Source organism: Macrobrachium rosenbergii, chromosome 16, assembly GCF_040412425.1.
Source record: "Macrobrachium rosenbergii isolate ZJJX-2024 chromosome 16, ASM4041242v1, whole genome shotgun sequence".
Classification (NCBI taxonomy): Eukaryota; Metazoa; Arthropoda; class Malacostraca; order Decapoda; family Palaemonidae; genus Macrobrachium; species Macrobrachium rosenbergii.
The window spans coordinates 13,399,234-13,417,098 of record NC_089756.1 but is presented as its reverse complement, the minus strand read 5'-3'; the positions used below and the strand labels follow the sequence as shown (position 1 = coordinate 13,417,098).

Below are 17,865 nucleotides of genomic sequence, written 5' to 3'. Positions count from 1 at the left end.
CTGTATACATGTACCATAAAAATTCTCTCATCTCAGTAAAAGAGAGAGAGAGAGAAATTATTACTTTTAATATTTAATGTTATTTAATTTACACATAAAAGCTTGAAAACTTATAAATTACATAAAAAATTAAACAAACGCTTTTGTAGGGTTTCTCAGTGTTCACAAATGTTCACGTGTCTGTGAATAACTTGTGTATGACAATTAGTTAGGTTCCAATGAAAATTTCAAGTGTCTGTGACTTCGCGCAACTTGAATCGCGCAAGTTTGGGGGTATTACTGTAATGTGTTCTTTCATGCCCCGTAGTTTAGATTAAACTACTTTCTCTCCAATTTTAATTACGGCCGAGTTTCATCCATGTTGCCAATGCATGATAATTTATAGTCATTAGCAGCTTGAATATTGTTTTCTCAGCTTCAGCTACAACTTGCAGCATAAATTTAGTAGTATATTTCCTTGCCGATCTTTTATCCATACTGAATAAGGGTATAATGTAAAAATATATCAGTCCTATTCTGCTTAATGTCATTTGTACTATAACCTACGGTAATTGTGTATTACTGTATAATTGTTGAAATGCAAGCAAAAGGGCTGTTGTTATCCGATTCAGTGATAAACAAAACAACAGTTTCTCGGTCAGTTGTTTACGGCTGTACTCATTTACGCAAGAATATAACGTTACTAACAATACTTTTATCATTCTCTGTTACTTTTTTAACTAGATGATGGGATAAATAGTCGGAGGAAAAGAAGCAGGTCTATTGTAATTTGGTCTCTCTAGCTGCCTGATTGTATGCTGCTGTCTGCGCACACACTAAATTTAAAAATATTTTATAAATATTGTCGTATCGGTATTAATTGCTTATCCTATTGCAAAATTGAATTATCATAAGGTGAACTATCGTAACTCGAGCACTACTTAAGTATTTTAATAGTTTTATCACAAAAAGTGCATTCAATCATGAAAATGAGATGAAAATACAGTAATTAGTGAATATTTATTAGTGAAAAATACCATTAATGGGCGGATTTTCAGCGAATAATGCATATATATGTTCCATAGAGAAATCTGCGAATAGGTGAGTCCGCGAATCATGAAACCACGAATACGGGGGGTTTACTGTAGCCCTTAAGTTGCCTTTGGAAGTCCTGAGAAAGAGAAGAAAGTCCGCTATTTGGCTTATAGTGGTTTTAGCAGACGAGATGTTATTGCTGCTGCACTACCTGTGGAAGGTAGCCCACTTGGCCTGGTAGTCAGCTGTTAGACTTACATCTACATCTAGAAATAGCTCCCGCAGCTTGCTTTGAAAAGCTCTTTGCTTTGACGAATCTCTGGACAGTCTGCAGTCTGTCAGAGCTAGAGTAAACAGTCCTTGATGGAACTTCCAAAGATGAGGCTGTTTGAGAAGATGTGGACTTTCAGGCAGTAACCTTGGTAAGTCCACAAGAAGCTTGAGAAGGTCCGGGAACCATTCTTTGAGAAGCCAAAAGGGCGCTATCAGGGTCATTGATGCGTTTCTGTGACTCTTCAATTTGTTGAGAAACTCCCCCCCGTGACTCTTCAATTTGTTGAGAACCCCCCTCACTATGTTGAATGGGGGAAAGGTGTAGAGGTCCAGGTTCGACCAGTCTATCAGCATTGCATCTGTCACCCATGCCTGAGGATCTGGGACTGGCGAACAAAATTGAAGAAGACGGTAATTCTCCGATGTGGTGAACAGGTCGACTGTCAGCCTGCACCACAACTTCCAGAGGCTGTCGCAGACACTTGAGTGCTGGGTCCACTCTGTCAGAAGGATCTGACCCATCGACTTAATCCATCTGCCAAGACGTTCATCTTTCCGTGGATGAATCTGGTAATAAGTCTAACCTGATTCTGGTCTGCCCAAATTAGCAGCTCCTTCGCTGTCTGACAAAGGGAGAAAAAGTGGGTTCCACCCTGATTCCTTGATGTAGGAGAGAGCCGTGGTGTTGTCGGAATGTACAGTGCCACGGTTCTGTTTACTACTGCTTTCACAAAATGTTTCAGGCTGAGGTGAATGGCAGATAACTCCTTGGCGTTTATATGCAGCTTTCTTTGATCCAGAAACCATATGCTGGAACCTTCCCGAGTGTTCAAAACAGCTCCCCATCCCTGGTCTGAGGCATCTGCATAGGCGGCGAGGTCAGGGCTCAGAAGTAGAGACTTTCCCTCTGAAAGTCTCTCCCTGGATGTCCACCACCGGGAATCCTCCTTTACCTCGTTCGTAACTGGGAACATCACTGTGTCCGGTTGCTGTCTTCTGTTCCATTTTGTGCGTAGAAAGAACTGAAGAGGCCTCATATGAAGTCTTCCTAGCTTCACAAACTGTTCTATGGATGAGAGGGTTCCCAGCAGACTCATCCATCGATTCGCATGAGCAAACTGGAAGCAAAAGAAGGTCCTGTACTAACTGAAGGCAGGACTCTATACTCTTTGGGGAGGGAAAAGCCCGAAAACTAGAGAGTTGATCCTCATCCCCAAATACAGAATCTCCTGAGTTTGGGCTAGTTGGGACTTCTCTTGATTTATCAAAAGTCCAAGTTCCTCTGCAAGAAGAAGGGCAGTCTGCAGATCATTCATGCACGGAGGAGTCAGTCGTCTAGGTATAGACTTATGTTGATACCCAGGAGGTGAAGCCATCTCTCAAGGGGTGATAGGACTCACGAGAATACTTGTGGGGCAGTGGAGAGACCGAAAGAAAGGGCCTGAAACTGGTAGACTTTGCCCCCAAAGACAAATCTCAGGTATTTCCTGGACTCTGGATGTATAGGGATGCGGAAATACGCGTCCTGCATGTCGAGTGTTATCATTCAGTCACCCTGCTGGATGGAGGATAACAATGACTGATTTGTCTCCATTTTGAACTTTGTCTTCTGTATGAAGAAGTTTAAAGTACTTACGTCAAGGACAGGTCTCCATTCCCCCCGATGACTTGGGGACTATGAACAAGCAGTTGTAAAATCCTCTTGACGTCCAATCCTCCACTACCTCTATGGTCTTCTTCCTTAGGAGGGAAGACACTCCCTCTGAGAGAGCTACGAACTTCTTGGAGCTCTACGAGTATGCTGTCAATGCGATTGGCAAATTCACGAGAGGAGGGTACTCTAAGAACAGGATTGAGTAACCCTCTTTGAGAACTTTGATCATCCAAGGTTCCGAGCCTCCTGCACTCCACCCTTGCCAGAAGAGGGGGAGTCTGGCTCCCACGGGCGCACAAAGGATGGAGGAGCCACTTTTTGGAAGAGGTTTTGGCTGAAGTCCTCTTGATGGACTTAGCGGAGAAACGCACCTTGCAGCGGGGTCTCGAGAAACCCTGTCTGCCTCCACGAAAGGGTGCCGTTGCAGGGGGGAAAGATTGTGCAAGAAGGTCTTGGGTTGATTTTTTCTGCAAATCGTTGGCAATCTCCTTCATCGCTGGTTGAAAGAACAAATACTGTTTATCCAAAGGAGAATATAAAAGCGCAGACTTCTGAACAGACGTCACTCCTCTCGTGGTGAAGAAGCACCACAACTCTCTCTTCTTCAAAACTCCCATGGCAAAAAGACCCGCAACTTCAGAGGAGCCATCCCTCGCTGCCTTATCCATACAGGATAAAACGCCCAGCCAATCTGCAGCCAAATCAGGTGCTAAAACTATGTGATCTTCCATTTTCCTGGCAAGAGGTCCTATCGACCGGTCCAGAAAGCTGAAGAGCTCCAATACTTTAAACAAGTGCTTCACAAGGTGATCAAACTGATGAAGTGATGAAAACTTTAGCAGAAGAATAAGCAGAGTGACAAGCCGAGTCTATCAAACCTGAAAAGTCACCTTGGGAAGAGGAAGTACCTCCCAAGGATGGAGCTTCTACGGTCGAATAAGAGATATCTCCTGACCATCAATCTAGCAAGACGAAAGGCAAAAGCAGTTCTCCCTTGTTCCCTCTTAACGGACAACCAACCTCTATCTCTCTAAGCGCCTGTCATGCAGACGAAGAGAGAACCATCTGAGGTAGATGCGAACTAGAAACTGCTTGGCTTCTCATAAGAAACGTGGAGCTATGCGACACTGGAGCAGCTGGTTGGAAGTGAGAGGGGAAGGTTGGCAAAAAAATATCTCATCAGGGAAGCATAAGGCATAGGGGAAGGGTTTGGTACTACAACTTCCTCCTCTGAAGAAACAAGAGACCAAGTAAGGTCTTGAAAAGGCTTAAGTGAAGGGGGAGCCTTATGCAGAAGGCCCAATACATCTTCCACCTGCTTCTTGATATGCGAGAAAGAAGGATCTTCAGGCCCGAGAGTGGGAGATGATGACATAGGTGTGCATTCAGTGGAAGTCGGGTGGATAATTGGCGCCAAGCGCTTTGTGGGAGCCGAGCTGGCTTGAGGTAGGTGCTCGGGGGAGTGAGGTGGGGCTCTGGAATCCAAGACAGGCACTTCAAGTAAGAGGCAGGGGCTCTGGAGTCCAAGACAGGCACTTCGGAGTACTGGGTGGGTGCTTGATGACTGGAAGGTGGTCTGGCCAACACTCTGGATACATATGGGCGCCAGGAAGAAGAAGAAGAGCGCTTATAAGCCAAATGATGAAGTTCAGCATGTGAATGCTCACGAGAACGGTGAACAGGGCTGCGCCACATACAGGCAGTCCCCAGTTATCAGTGGCCTCGGTTATCGGCGATCCAGTTTTACGGCACTTGTCTGGCGACGACGATAACCGGATTGTCAACACCGATTCCCGGTTATCAGCACTGATCTCTGGTTATCGGCGCTGATCCTCAGTTTTCAGTGGCATTGATCCCCGGTTATCGGTACCGATAACCAGATACCGGCACCGATAACCGAGGATCGGCACTATTATCGCTGATTTTCAGTTGTCGGTGATTTTCGGTTATCGTCACACTGTCAGGAACGGAACCCCGCCGATAACCGCGGACTGCCTGTACAGCAACTCGATTGCGGACCAGCGGAACGGTCTCTAGCACGCTTCAGAAAAAGGGAGAGGCGTATCTATCATGACATCTCTCCAAGGGACGAGATTCACCTGGGAAATGCCTCTTATCAGCACTAGAGTGACTATCGGAGTCAGACGATAACTGGTGGGTGCTCACTGTGACGTCTTTCCAATGGCTGTCAGAATTACGAAGCACTGAGTCAGATGAGGGGGTGACTGTCTGTGGGCAAACACTGCCAACCTCCTTTGGATCCCTGGTATGTCTGCTCCCAGGTTCAGGGGAATGACAGTGACCTTCATCTGGAAATGTCAGTGGGATGGACAGCCACCTTCTCCACTGGCACTGACACCGACACCGACACTTGTTTAATACTCTGCACTTCGTCCATGAGGACTTTAAGCAATTCACCCAGCTTAGACATAGTATTAACTAATAGATCGAATTTATGATCGCCCTTGCTCACAAGGCTGGCTACGGTAACGGGATCGGAAGCATGGGAACCAGGAATAGGAGTTGATGGAGAATTATTAGGAGGACTAAGGACGGGGTTAAAGCAAGGGCAGGAGAAGAACGAATGGTACGGTCAATGAGCTGAATGTTAGTGAAAGGCTCTACACACTGAGCTCTACTTTCGGCTCTAACAGCTGCCTTCCTTTTCCTATCTCTACCTAACTTATTCAAACGAGACCCCGAGAACCTTCCATTTCTTCTCATCTCATCCAACACATTCATCACAAGTGAGATCTATTGAACACTCTTGTCCTCTACATTTTGCACAGATCACATGACTATCATAGGTTACTTTGGTCATTCAGGTCTGGCAACCCTCCCTACAGTACCTAATACTTGATGAACTGGAATCAGATATCGTAAATACACTGCAGAAAAACCACTAGGCGAAGCTGAAAAGTTACCAAAATAATGGGTACTTCACCAAATCCTCAGGAAAAGCGAAGAAAAAACCTCAAATTCAACCACCAAACCATTCAATGTTGACAGTAAAGTTGGCAGAAAAGTAGTGATGATCACTGTTATGTTGTACCTATTGTTCCTCCAATAGAGAGCGGGGTAGTTACCTACACTATAAACAAACGAGTCGCTACCGCGAAATTCAAATTTTTAACTGCCGCACGAGTGGAAAGTATAGCTATGTAATTACTTGGTAAGCTTCACATATGAAATGATATTTTCATAATAAAATCAAGTTTCATATATACTTAGCAATTACAGAATCGGAGCCCGCCCTCCTCCCCTCTCATGGGCATAAGGGTACAAACAGAATGAGGTTTTCTGCTTAGTCATTTTCAGTACTCCCATTAGTGGCCCAGGCTTGCCATCTACACTAAACTATCAAAATGCTACCACAATTTTTTAAATAAAGAGGCTGCTGCAAAAGTTAGAAACTATAGCTAAGTAATTATTTGGGAAGTATGTATAGGGAAGACCATTTAGTCTAAACTATCTCATCTGAGTTTATGAAATCTAATAATGGTCCTGGAAAATGTGTGGAAATATAAATAAATCTGGGATTAAAGTAAAGGTGATGGGATTAATAAAACTTTAGCTATGTGCAGTAAAATAATTGTAAATAACAGCAATTCTGTAATCCTATTCTACATCAAAACTTAGTGAATGCATCAGCAGCTCACCTTTACAAACAGTTATGTGAATAAAAGATGCCAGGAGTCTGATCTACAGTGACTTATTCAATACAGTGCTTGCCTATACAAGCACAAAGATGTTACACCAGCAAAACAATGTTGCATACGAATACACCAAGGCAACTTGCACAAACAAGAAATGCATATTCTAAATTAGACTCTGGCTAACTTACAGAAATAAAAAAAGAGGAAATAATTCCCCTCAAGGACACTATGTGCTGTAAATTTATTTACAATATTAACAAGAAAAAATTCCTATCACTTACTCTGATCCTTTGGCCAACGCTTGTGTGATGGTGCATACAGGCAGATGAGGGCAAAAGTGTAGATGTTCCACATCCCATAAACACCAGTGAAGAATGCACTTGTGTACTCTAATTTGATATTCTCATCCACTGTCCACTGACCTCCTTCAGAAACCTGATATATATAAGATATGATGGGAGAGAAATGAATTATTTTCATTTGGGAAAGATAAAAATAATTTAGCTTAACTCTTCTGTAATTTTCAACCACTCTTATATGCTAAATTTAGGGTAGACTGTCCAATCAATGTAGCCTATGTATTTATGTATTCTGTTGCCTTCCTCCTGGCCTCCAAAGGATAACTGAATTTTTGTTTTCTCTACCATGTGACTGACAACCCAATTTCATGGAAATTTAATCATGCAGTTAACCAGCTATGCATTTATGTACAGTATTCTACTGCTTTCCTCCTCACCTCCAGAGGATAAGTGAATTTTTGTTTTCTGTACCCTATGACTGACAACCCAATTTCATTGAAATTTCGTCATTTGTTAACAAGCTAAGTATTTATGTTTCTGTTACTTTCCTTCTGACCTCCAAAGGATAAATGAATTTTTTTTCCTCAACCATATGACTGACAACCCGATTTCACTCAAATTTAACCATGAGGTTAACATGTATTATGAGAAACAGACAAATTAATTCTGTACAAATGGCTCTCCAGTTGCAATTATTTGTCAGATCCTGAAAGCCAAAGACTCCAGAATGCAAAAGCCCAGAGCTTAGGTATGAAACAATATATACTTACAAATCACTCTCATTGATGTATTATTATTGCTACCCACTACCCACTCAAGAATGCAGTTTCCATCGCTATTTTAAAATTGCAACATGATTAATACCACATTTCTAAATTATCAGAGGACTCACCATATAGACATTTTTTTTTCACTGAGGTGAGATTGGGAACAAAACAGAGGGGAGATGAAACTGAAGCAAAGAAGTTAGGCAGCTAAGTGGGCTAAGGTGGGAGGAAGCACATGAAAAAACAGACAGAAAGTAATAACGTTAGGGAGATGGGAATGAGGCAGAGCCTTTGTTACCTTTAACAATGTGTGCACCTCCCTGACATACTGAGTACTACAAGTTATAAAAATAATACTGATAATGCTGAACAACTGCACTTACAAAGGTAAAAGACAAGTGTCTTACCTGTCCCAATATAAATCCAATGACTGTCATGGCAGCACAGAGCAGAGTGGCCAACATGAGAACCTTAAATCTATAAATGATACCTTCATAATGCAAACGACGTGCAGACGACATAGCAGGAAGAGATTGTCTCTTGCTGCTGATGTTCATGAACACCTGGAACAAAAAAGTAGAAAGATTTCATAATCACTATTGATATTTAATATACATACAGTACTTATGTGACATTTACTCTGTGCACAAAAATTCTTCAGTAAAGTTTTATAATCACAATTCAGCTCAGCAACAGCAAAAGAAGAACATAACAGCTTTTTATCAATTAGAATGCAGTTTACATAACATTAACAGTGTCATCTAATGTCTATCATAAACATAATAAGGGTATAAATAACAGTGACTAGCATGCAACTGATACTAAGCCATTTAAGATAAGTTTGAGTATACAATTGATACTAAGCCATTTATGATATGTTCAATTATATGTTACAGTGTAAAGTCACAGGTGAAAAACAAAAGGTCTAGCAAAGCACTAACCTTCCAGATCATGTATGACAAGAAGCAGAAATATAGACCAGCACATATTCCTGCCAGGATAATAAAGGCCAGAGCCAAGTTCGTTCCTGTTTCAGTTACCCAGATGGAGTAAAATGGATTGTGCAGCTGCACACCACGTTCACACATATCAAAGATGAACAAACACATGCAACCTCCCAAGACAGCACTCAAGTGTCGCCAATACACTTTCAGTTTGTTCCGCTCGATATCATCCTGAAAAAAAAAGGATAATACACTATATCCTGATTACATTAATAAGACAATACAACATCTTCCATGTTTATTTTTGAAGGTCTTCCAACTGGTCCTCACTTGGTTCATCAGGCGGGTCCTTTCCTATCTGTCGGGTTAACTTCACTGTATTCTATAACATTTTCTATGACAATCTCAATGTGCCATCGTGGAATACAAAATGACACTTGGACAAAATTATATTATTATGAATAGTATCATTTCACCCATGCACAGATACAGAACTCAAAACTTTTCAATAATAAACTCAGGAGATGCATGCTTAAAACCCTCTACAGAATCACACAAACATTTAAACCACCTAACTTATAAATCCTTGTAAATATCAATGCAGACAACCAACACATTTACTATTAGCAGTGTCAGGTGTTACAAACATTCAAGAATCAAATAAAATTATATTACTTCAACTTCTCAATACTGATTTTGTTTGGAAAAATATTCAAGTTCTTCACTAAGGTTTACAACTAATTTATGGACCATAAACCATGATAACAATAACATGAAAACTTGTATGTGAAGACTGAAAAAAACAAATTAATCAACTTACCGCAATCTGGCATGGACATCCAAGAATGAAACATAAAAAGAATAATAAAAGATTAAAATTATGCAATGTGAAAGAGATACCAATGATATATTACATAAACACCAATGATATATTACATAAACATTTTTAAGAAATATGTATAACAACTGACTTTTGACATAAAATGTGGACCAATCAATAAACATATCCGCAGCTACTTTACCCAACAATACATCAATAAACCACAAGGAGGCTACACTACTTGGCAGCATTATAGCAAAATTTAAAAGGCTTACACTATCTTTCTTCTTCAATTTCCTGTTACAGTACCATACTTAGTTCTTATATACAGAAATAAAAGTGTGTGGAACAGTCTAGTGTCTCTATATAATGAAGCCCTCATCAGCAAAAAGTAAACCTGTCTAGATAAGAATGTTTGCCATCAATATTCCTGACAGTAAATCGGTAGTCTAAGTTACCGTGCAGTGTGTATGAGAAAGAAAAAGAGCCTACTCAGATGAGTAATTGTTTGTTTCAAGCATCTTTTCAGATCATCTTCATATAGCAGAGTAATATAATTTCCTCTTCCTTTGCAATTAAAAACCATCTGGCACAAGGAACTCAGGACCTTTAGAGTGACACATCAGTATTTTTCATAAAGCCACTTGTGTAGGTAATGAAGTTATGAAATAAAAATGGCTTGCCTGAAGGATGTTCTTAAATGAGTAGTAAAAATTTAAGCAAAGTCCAACAAGTTGGAATGCTAGTTGAGAAGAATAAAAAAAACATAAGTAGGTAGAAGCTTAAAAGCAAAAACCATGCAAGGAAAGCCCAAAGGGATGATGTAGTACTCTTAGTGTTGTCTACTGCACTGTGCAGCAATTTGTAGGGACCCGTAAGAAGAGAAATTCTAGATTTTTAAAGGAGTACCATTTCACAAAGAAATTTGGCCAATACAGATTTCCTTGTTCACATGTTTGCCTTGTGTCACTTTGCTTTTCCCAGTGCCCTACATTATTAACATTTTTCTCCAACCAAAACCAACACAATTACAGATTTTTTGCTTTTTAAATATACAGACACCACCCTAGTTACAAATGAGTTAAGTTCTGGACAGCCGTTTGTATGATGAATTGTTTGTAAGTTGGTTACTGTACTCTTCATACCTATTTAAATACAGTATGATATAAAATCAATACAGTACTGTACGTTTTTTTATCCTCAAACACAATACACTGTATATATAGAACTGTAACACAAAATAGGCGTGCAAAACAAAATTTGAACTTACAAGTTGAATGTTCATAAGTAGGGTGGTGTCTGTACCATCAAACCATCATAGAGCCACTAAATTAACCAAGCAGTGTAGGAGGCTGACATGTGCTTAGCTTGGGAATTACTCAGCATCCAAAAGCCATTAACGTTTTGGTTACGCTTTGAACACCCATGTGATACTTCAATATACAGTCGACCCTCATTAAACTGGACCCCGTTAATCCAGATATCGAATAAGACAGACACCAAAGAGGGTCAGCCAATTTAAAATACGTAATGTTTGTCCACGATTTAAGATAGTTAATGTTCCTCCGCTCATCGCGTACCATTTTCCTTATTTACAAAGGTAAATAAAAAACTTTTAATTTATAATTTCATTTTATATATACTGTTCTGTATTTATACTGTACTAAACTAAAATGCTTTCAACTTGTAACTGATTTAACTTGCTCACAGTACGTACAGTTGTTATGACACGCTTTTCTCTGAAAGGGTAGGAAGTACCGTAGCCAATCACCAAGCATTAACAGTTTTACCCATCTGCTGCCTTACTGGTAGCTACAGTGTGATACTTTATATGTTTTTAGGAAAGAAAAGACATGACAAAGGTAAACTTTACAAAGACAAAAGCTGAGTTACTGAACAATACTTGTGTTTACATGGCAAATGACATGAGAGAGAGAGAGAGAGAGAAATTGCCAGCTTAATTCTATCCTTGAGAGATTAAAGAGATGAATTTTGTTTTGAAGGTATATAAATGCAGCGTTAGTAAATATCTTCTGAAGCAAAAATAAAATTATTTTATTGCTGAAGAATCTCTTGAACCAACAATTTTGCAAAGTACAGTAATGAGAAGGGATTCATTCTATTCTTCATGTAATCAGCAAAATACATACACTATTAAAAACTACGTATTGTATTCAAAACACACGCACTTATGTCATTGTTACATCAGCAGCAGCTTCACATGAGCAAATGTTCTTTCTCAGACAGAATACAGCTAAAACTTGATTGGTTGGCTGGTTGCCATGGTGATCTGTTAGCCAATGACAGCCATCTACTTCTGTTCTATTTATAGGCATCTTTCGATCACAAATTGTGTGTACGGCATTAAGTTTGAACGTTGCCGTGATCGTGATTATTTGACTGCTGATGGCAAAAATTAACCAATATTTTGCTTTATATGATTATTTCTTCATGAAAGCAAGAATTTAACAATAATTTTAACTTTATTAAAGTGGTATGAAAAATCCCACACAGTCTGTCACAGTGATGCGTCATCACTTACGAATCCTGTTCCCGGACCATCCTCAAATGTACAACTGCAAACTGATGATGACTTTAGTAACAATAAAGAGCAACCCTCTCCAAGATCAATATGATGAAATGTATTTCAGTCTTACTTATCGTTAAAATTCACAAGTTGAATTACAATTATTTTGATCATGTATATTACGGCGTTTTATGGAATGTTTTTGATGAAAACAAAATGTGTTAGTGAACATAAGGTCTTAATTTTCCCACAGTACAGTAAACCCCCCTGTATTCACATTCTCATAATTCGCGGATTTCTGTGTAGAACGTATCTACCCATTATTCGTGGAAAATTCACACATTTGCGGTATTTTTCACTGAGAAATATTCACTAATTACTGTATTTTCTTATCATTTTCATGACTAAATGCACTTTTTGTGATAAAACTTTTAAAATACTCAGGTATAAGTATTTTTAGAGGGTTTTTCTTGTGTTTAAACTATCAAAATAGGAGTTCTAAGTGTTTTTAGAGGGGTTTTAAGTATTCGTGGATTTTAGCAATTTGCGGGGGGGGTGTGCATCCCCCATGAATACAGGGGGTTTACTGTATTATTGATCTTAATTATCTCACATTCATTTAACTATATTATTAATATATATAATAATACACAAAATGAATAAATAATAAAATGAAAAAACATAAAAGGAAAAAAAATTGTTTTTGCTGCAATAGTGATGTTTGATTATACTCCTGACCCCACAGTTCCGATATCCGAAGAATTCCAAAAACCGATACACATCTGGCCCCGAGGATTTCGGGTAAAGAATTGTGTACCTGTAATCTAAAATTCATTATCTTACTTTTCATTTTAGAGACTCAAGTTCTTTTTACTTAACAATTATGCATTCATGTCTTTGCCTTGGCATCCCAATATGTGGCTGAATTCTATCTTTTTATCATGTTTTATTCTTCATTTTTTCATCTTTTACTATGAGGTTTAATGCAAACGTGTCTAGATTGGCTTATTATTCATACTCTTTATAAAAATAATGAAATACAATATATTTACAGATATTTATAGGTATATACATAGGTATTATAGAGGGATCAGAAATTTGTTTTTATTTAGCATTTCCCAACGTTTTGTGAGAGAGAGAGAGAGAGAGAGAGAGAGAGAGAGAGAGAGAGAGAGAGAGAGAGAGAGAGAGAGAGAGAGAGAGAGAGAGAGAGAGAGAGAGAGAGAGAGAGAGAGAGAGAGAGAGAGAGAGAGAGAGAGAGAGAGAGAGAGAGAGAGAGAGAGAGAGAGAGAGAATTGTCATTGTGAGTGGTTGGTTGTTGGAGTTGGTTTTACGGCTGTCTCTCTGTCTGTCGGTCTGTCGGGAGTTTTTCGGTTTTTGGGGAAGTCTTGGGCAGTTGAGGTCCAACCTTGAAAGTGAACGGGAGTTCGTCTGTTTTTTTTGGGACCTCATTAATGGTTCATGTGTCTCTTCTTTTTTTTTGTTGGTTCGTTGTTGGTGGAGGGTCGGTTTAAGTTTTTTTGTTTCGTGGGTGTGTGCTGTGATTGGCGACCGTGGACCTTATCCATCTCCAGCAACCGAAGATCAGGGTGAGTGTTGCGTGTTGTGTTGTTTGTGGGTGTGAATACCGCCACATAATATTTGGCGCCCAACGTGGGGCAGCTGGTATTGCAGCTGCAGGTGAGATTGGTGGCTGGTAGTGTGACTGAAGAGAAGGATGGAAGAGGAACTGGTGAGGTTGAGAGAGGAGAATACGTGGTTGAGGGGGTGAGAATGAGAGATTGAGGAGTCAGTTGGAGGAGATGGGGGGAATGCTAAGAAGTGCGAAAGAAGAAATGAAAGGGGAGATGAAAGAGTCAGAAGAGAGAATGGAAGAGAGGATGGAAGAGAGGATGGATAAAAAGTTGGAGGGAATGATGAAAAGTGTGGAAGAAATGATGAAAGGTATGTTCAAGGGTGTTTTTGGAGAAGGGGCTGTTGGAGGCAGGTTCTCTGGAACGTGTGAAGGGGCAAGAGAGAAAGAAAAGGAGGAAGAAGTGAATGGAAGCGTGAGTGATGAAAGTGATATGGGAATAGGAAGTAAGAAACGAGGGAATGAGAGGCAGGGTAAGGAAAAGGGGAATGAAAAGCAAGGGAAGGAACAGAGGGAAAGTAAGGATAAGTCAGGGGAAGAAAAAGGGAAGAAGGGAAAGGGAAAGGAAACTGGTAAGAAGGGTAAGGAAGTGGGAAAGGCAGGAAAGAAGGGAGAGGGTGAAGGCAGTAGTGATAGTGAGGTGGATGGAGGTGAGTGGATAAAAGTGGATAAAAAGGGGGAAGAAGAGTGTAATGAGTAAGATGAATGTAAGTGCAGAAGTGGACTCTTTGTATTCGGAAGAGGGTATGAAAGGACAGAGCGAAAGTAGCGAAAGTGAGAGTGAAAGTGAGAAAGAAGTGAGAAAGGCTATATATGTGAGGGAGGTACCCCGGTGTGAAAAGTATAATGAGTATGGAAGTAGGGATGTGCATGATTTCTTTAGGGAGTATGAAAGGTTTTGTCAGGATAAGTATGGGGAAAGTAAGAGAGTGTGGGCACGAGAATTAGGAGAGTATCTGACTGGGTTTCTACTTGATATGTATAGGGTTATTATGAGTGTGGGGGATGTTGAGTATGACAAGGTGAAAGCTAGACTAGTTGAGCAAGCGAGGCGTATGAAAGCGAGTGTTAAGTATAAGAGGAAGAATGAATTTGATGAGGCAAGAATGAAAGCTGGGGAAACCTTGTCACTATATGCTTGTAGGCTGGAGACGTTGGCAAGGAAGAAGTTTGGGGATGATGGGATAGATGAATGTAAGGAGTTAGTACGGAAGTTGTTAGGGACAGTGCCAGATGGAGTTAGAGAATTTGTGAACTTGAAGCGGAAGGAGAAGAAAAGGTGGACGAATGAAAGGTTGACTTGGGGAGAAATTTTGGAAATTGTAGAAGATTATGAGCTTGACAGGGTTATAAAAGAGAGCAGAAGTGTAAGTGTAAGGGCTGGGGTAGATGAGAGAGTACCAGAATTTGGAAGCTTTAGGGATGCAGTGTTGAGGGGCCCAATGAGAATGGCCGATAGTGTAATAGATAGGAGTGTAAGAGCAAGTAATGTGGAGGTGCCAGTGAGGATGAATGGTGGGTTTGTAAGGGAACAACGGGTTGGACGGGTTAGGGATAGTAGTGTACAAAGGGAAGGTCGATGAGTGGAAGTCGAGCTGAAGTGTTTTAGATGTGGAAAGGAAGGACATACAAAGAATGAGTGTAGGTGGGCTTTAGGAGCGTGTTTCGGGTGTGGGCAACCGGGACATTTGGTAAGGGAGTGTACGAAAGATAGGGGGGTTAAATGCTACCGGTGCGGACAGATGGGTCATGTTGCTAATGGTTGTAGGGGTACCCGAGTGAATGTAATATGTGGTAACTGTGGTAAGAATGGGCATTATGCGAGAATGTGTTCAGAACCGAGAGCGAAGTGTGACGAATGTGGAATGGAAGGGCATGTATCAAGTGTATGTAGACGAAAGAGGGTGACTGTGACAGCGGTCGGGAAACTGAGTGGGAAGGGGGTTCAAATGGGTGGATCCTCCAGGATGCAAGCGGTGCGTGTGATGCATATGCGTGAGGGGTTGTTGCATGAGGGAGGTTTTGCTGGAAAGACTGACGAGTGCATGAGTGTGCAAGTGTGTTGTAAGGGAGTAAGATTGATTGCCTTGGTAGATACCGGTGTAGTATGAATGTCATATTTAAGAATGGATGTGAGAAATTGAGGAATACGTGTGAGATTAGGAACTGCCAGGGGAAGTAAGAGGATTGGAAATTTAGGGGTAGCAGTAGTTGGAAGAGTGTGTGAACGGTTAGAAATTGGGGGTGTAGTGATGGATGAAAGTGATTTTTGTGTGATTGAGAGTACGAATGATAAATATGATATTTTATTGGGATGTGAGTTTTTGAAAAAATGCGGGATGGTGGTCCGTCCTAGTATGAATGTAATTGAATTACGTATGAAAGGGGATGTGCTTGGGGATTTGTATTTGGGGAAGGAGGGTAGGGTTGAGCAAAAATTGTGGAAGAGAGTGCCTGTAATTGCGACAGAGAGGGTAAAAGTGCCACATGATATTGGAGAAGTTGTGAGTGTGAAAGTGGCATGGCGGATAGCCTCGGGATAGCCAACAATGATAGGTGTGAGTATGTGGTTGAGGAATAGACATAAATAAATTAGTCAGGGCAAATGTGTGTGTATATGATGGGGTTTTGAACATGGGAGATCCGAGGGTATATATAACGTCATTGCCAGTGGCAGGAAGAAGCGAGTCCGAGGAATATGTGAGGGAGATTGCGTGGGAATATTACGTGACGTTGGTGAATGTGGATGATGAGAGGTGCGTGAAGGCACGGCAGGTGATGACAGGTGATTTGAAAGGAGCTAATGATTGGACGTATGAGGAGTTGAAGGAAAGAGTAAAGGTAGATGAAAATGTAAGTGATAACGTAAGAGAACGATTGAGGAGAATGTTGTGGGATAGGCGGGGGCATTGAGTCGTGGAGACGAGGATTTTGGGGATCAAGCTTCCCGAATTTAAAATAGTTCTGGAAGATGACACCCCCATATATCAGCGTCCCCGACATTTTTCTCCGTCTATCAATCGTGAGATAGAGGAGCAGTGTGAGGAGCTTGAGAGGGTGGGAGTGATTGAAAGGAGTGCGAGCGCCTGGAATAGCCCCATTGTACCGATACGTAAGCCAGATGGAAGTTTGCGGATGTGTGTGGATTATCGGAAGGTGAATGAAGTAACTGTGAAAGAGCGATTCCCGATGAATGTGGTGTCTGATTGTGTATACAAGATGAATGGAATGAAAGTGTTTACAAAATTAGATCTGGTAAGGGGCTATTACCAGATGCCTCTGGAGGAGGAGCAGGCATATTACGGCCTTTTCTAGTGGTTCCTGCCACTACCAGTTCGAAGATTGAGTTTCGGACTGGCTAATGCGCCTGCTGCCTTCCAAAGGGCAATGAATGTGGTTCTGGCTGGGTTTGATCGCAAGAAGGTAACTGTTTTTATAGATGACATTTTGATTTGCGAGTGAGACTGTAGAAGAGAATATGGAACTGCTAGAACGAGTGTTAGAAAGGTTGGAAGAAGTAGGAATAAAAGTAAAATTTGAAAAGTGTGCTTGGTTGGCTGGGAGGTGGAATTCCTAGGGCATATGGTGAGTGGAAGAGGTGTAAGGAAGAGTGATAAGTTCGTGAATAAGGTGAGGGAATTTCCACGTCCCCGGACCGTCTGCGTGAGTTGAAAGGATTTTTGGGTTTAATTGAGTTTGGAAGGAAGTTTATAAAAGATTGTTCAGGGATCGGGAAACCACTTACTGAATGGACGGAAAGAGAAATTGTGTAAGATTGAAATGGGATGAGCGAATGATCAAGCGTTCGAGAGATTGAAAGAGGAGGCTGCAAGAGACGTGACGTTGGCTTTCCCGGACTATAGTGAGAATGCGAATAAACTAGAACTGTATACGGATGCAAGTAAATATAGTATGGGAGGATGCTTGGTACAAATGCAGAAGGCGAATGAGGGAGAACAATTGAGAGTAATTGCGTATGTGAGCAAGGCGTTTGGAAAGGCAGAGTTGAAATATTCGGTGATTGAAAAGGAATTGGCTGCAATAAGGTTTTGTGTGAAAGCGTTGAAAGTATTTTTGTATGGGGTAGATTTTGTGATACGGACGGACCATCGACCGCTAGTATATATGGTTAAAAAGGAGAGTGTGAATGCTAGAATTGCGAGAACGATAGAGGATTTGAATGAGTTTAGTTTTAAGGTAGAGTATGTACAAGGTAGACAGAATATTGTTGCAGATGCTATGTCGCGTATGTGGACTGAACGAGATGATAGGGTTAGG

The 17,865-nt window shown here is 40.8% G+C and overlaps 1 protein-coding gene across 4 annotated transcripts in view; it reads right to left on the bottom strand.

The window, feature by feature from the left end:
• Nucleotides 1-17,865, bottom strand: part of wls (Wnt ligand secretion mediator) — a 174,434-nt gene that overhangs the window by 42,915 nt on the left and 113,654 nt on the right. For all 4 annotated transcript variants that reach the window (XM_067118400.1, XM_067118401.1, XM_067118398.1 and 1 more), the window contains exons 7-9: nucleotides 8,605-8,838; nucleotides 8,071-8,226; nucleotides 6,879-7,032 (exon numbers count right to left, since the gene is read on the bottom strand). In XM_067118400.1, the coding sequence (XP_066974501.1) occupies nucleotides 6,879-7,032; nucleotides 8,071-8,226; nucleotides 8,605-8,838 (544 nt within the window). The remainder of the gene's footprint in view (nucleotides 1-6,878; nucleotides 7,033-8,070; nucleotides 8,227-8,604; nucleotides 8,839-17,865) is intronic.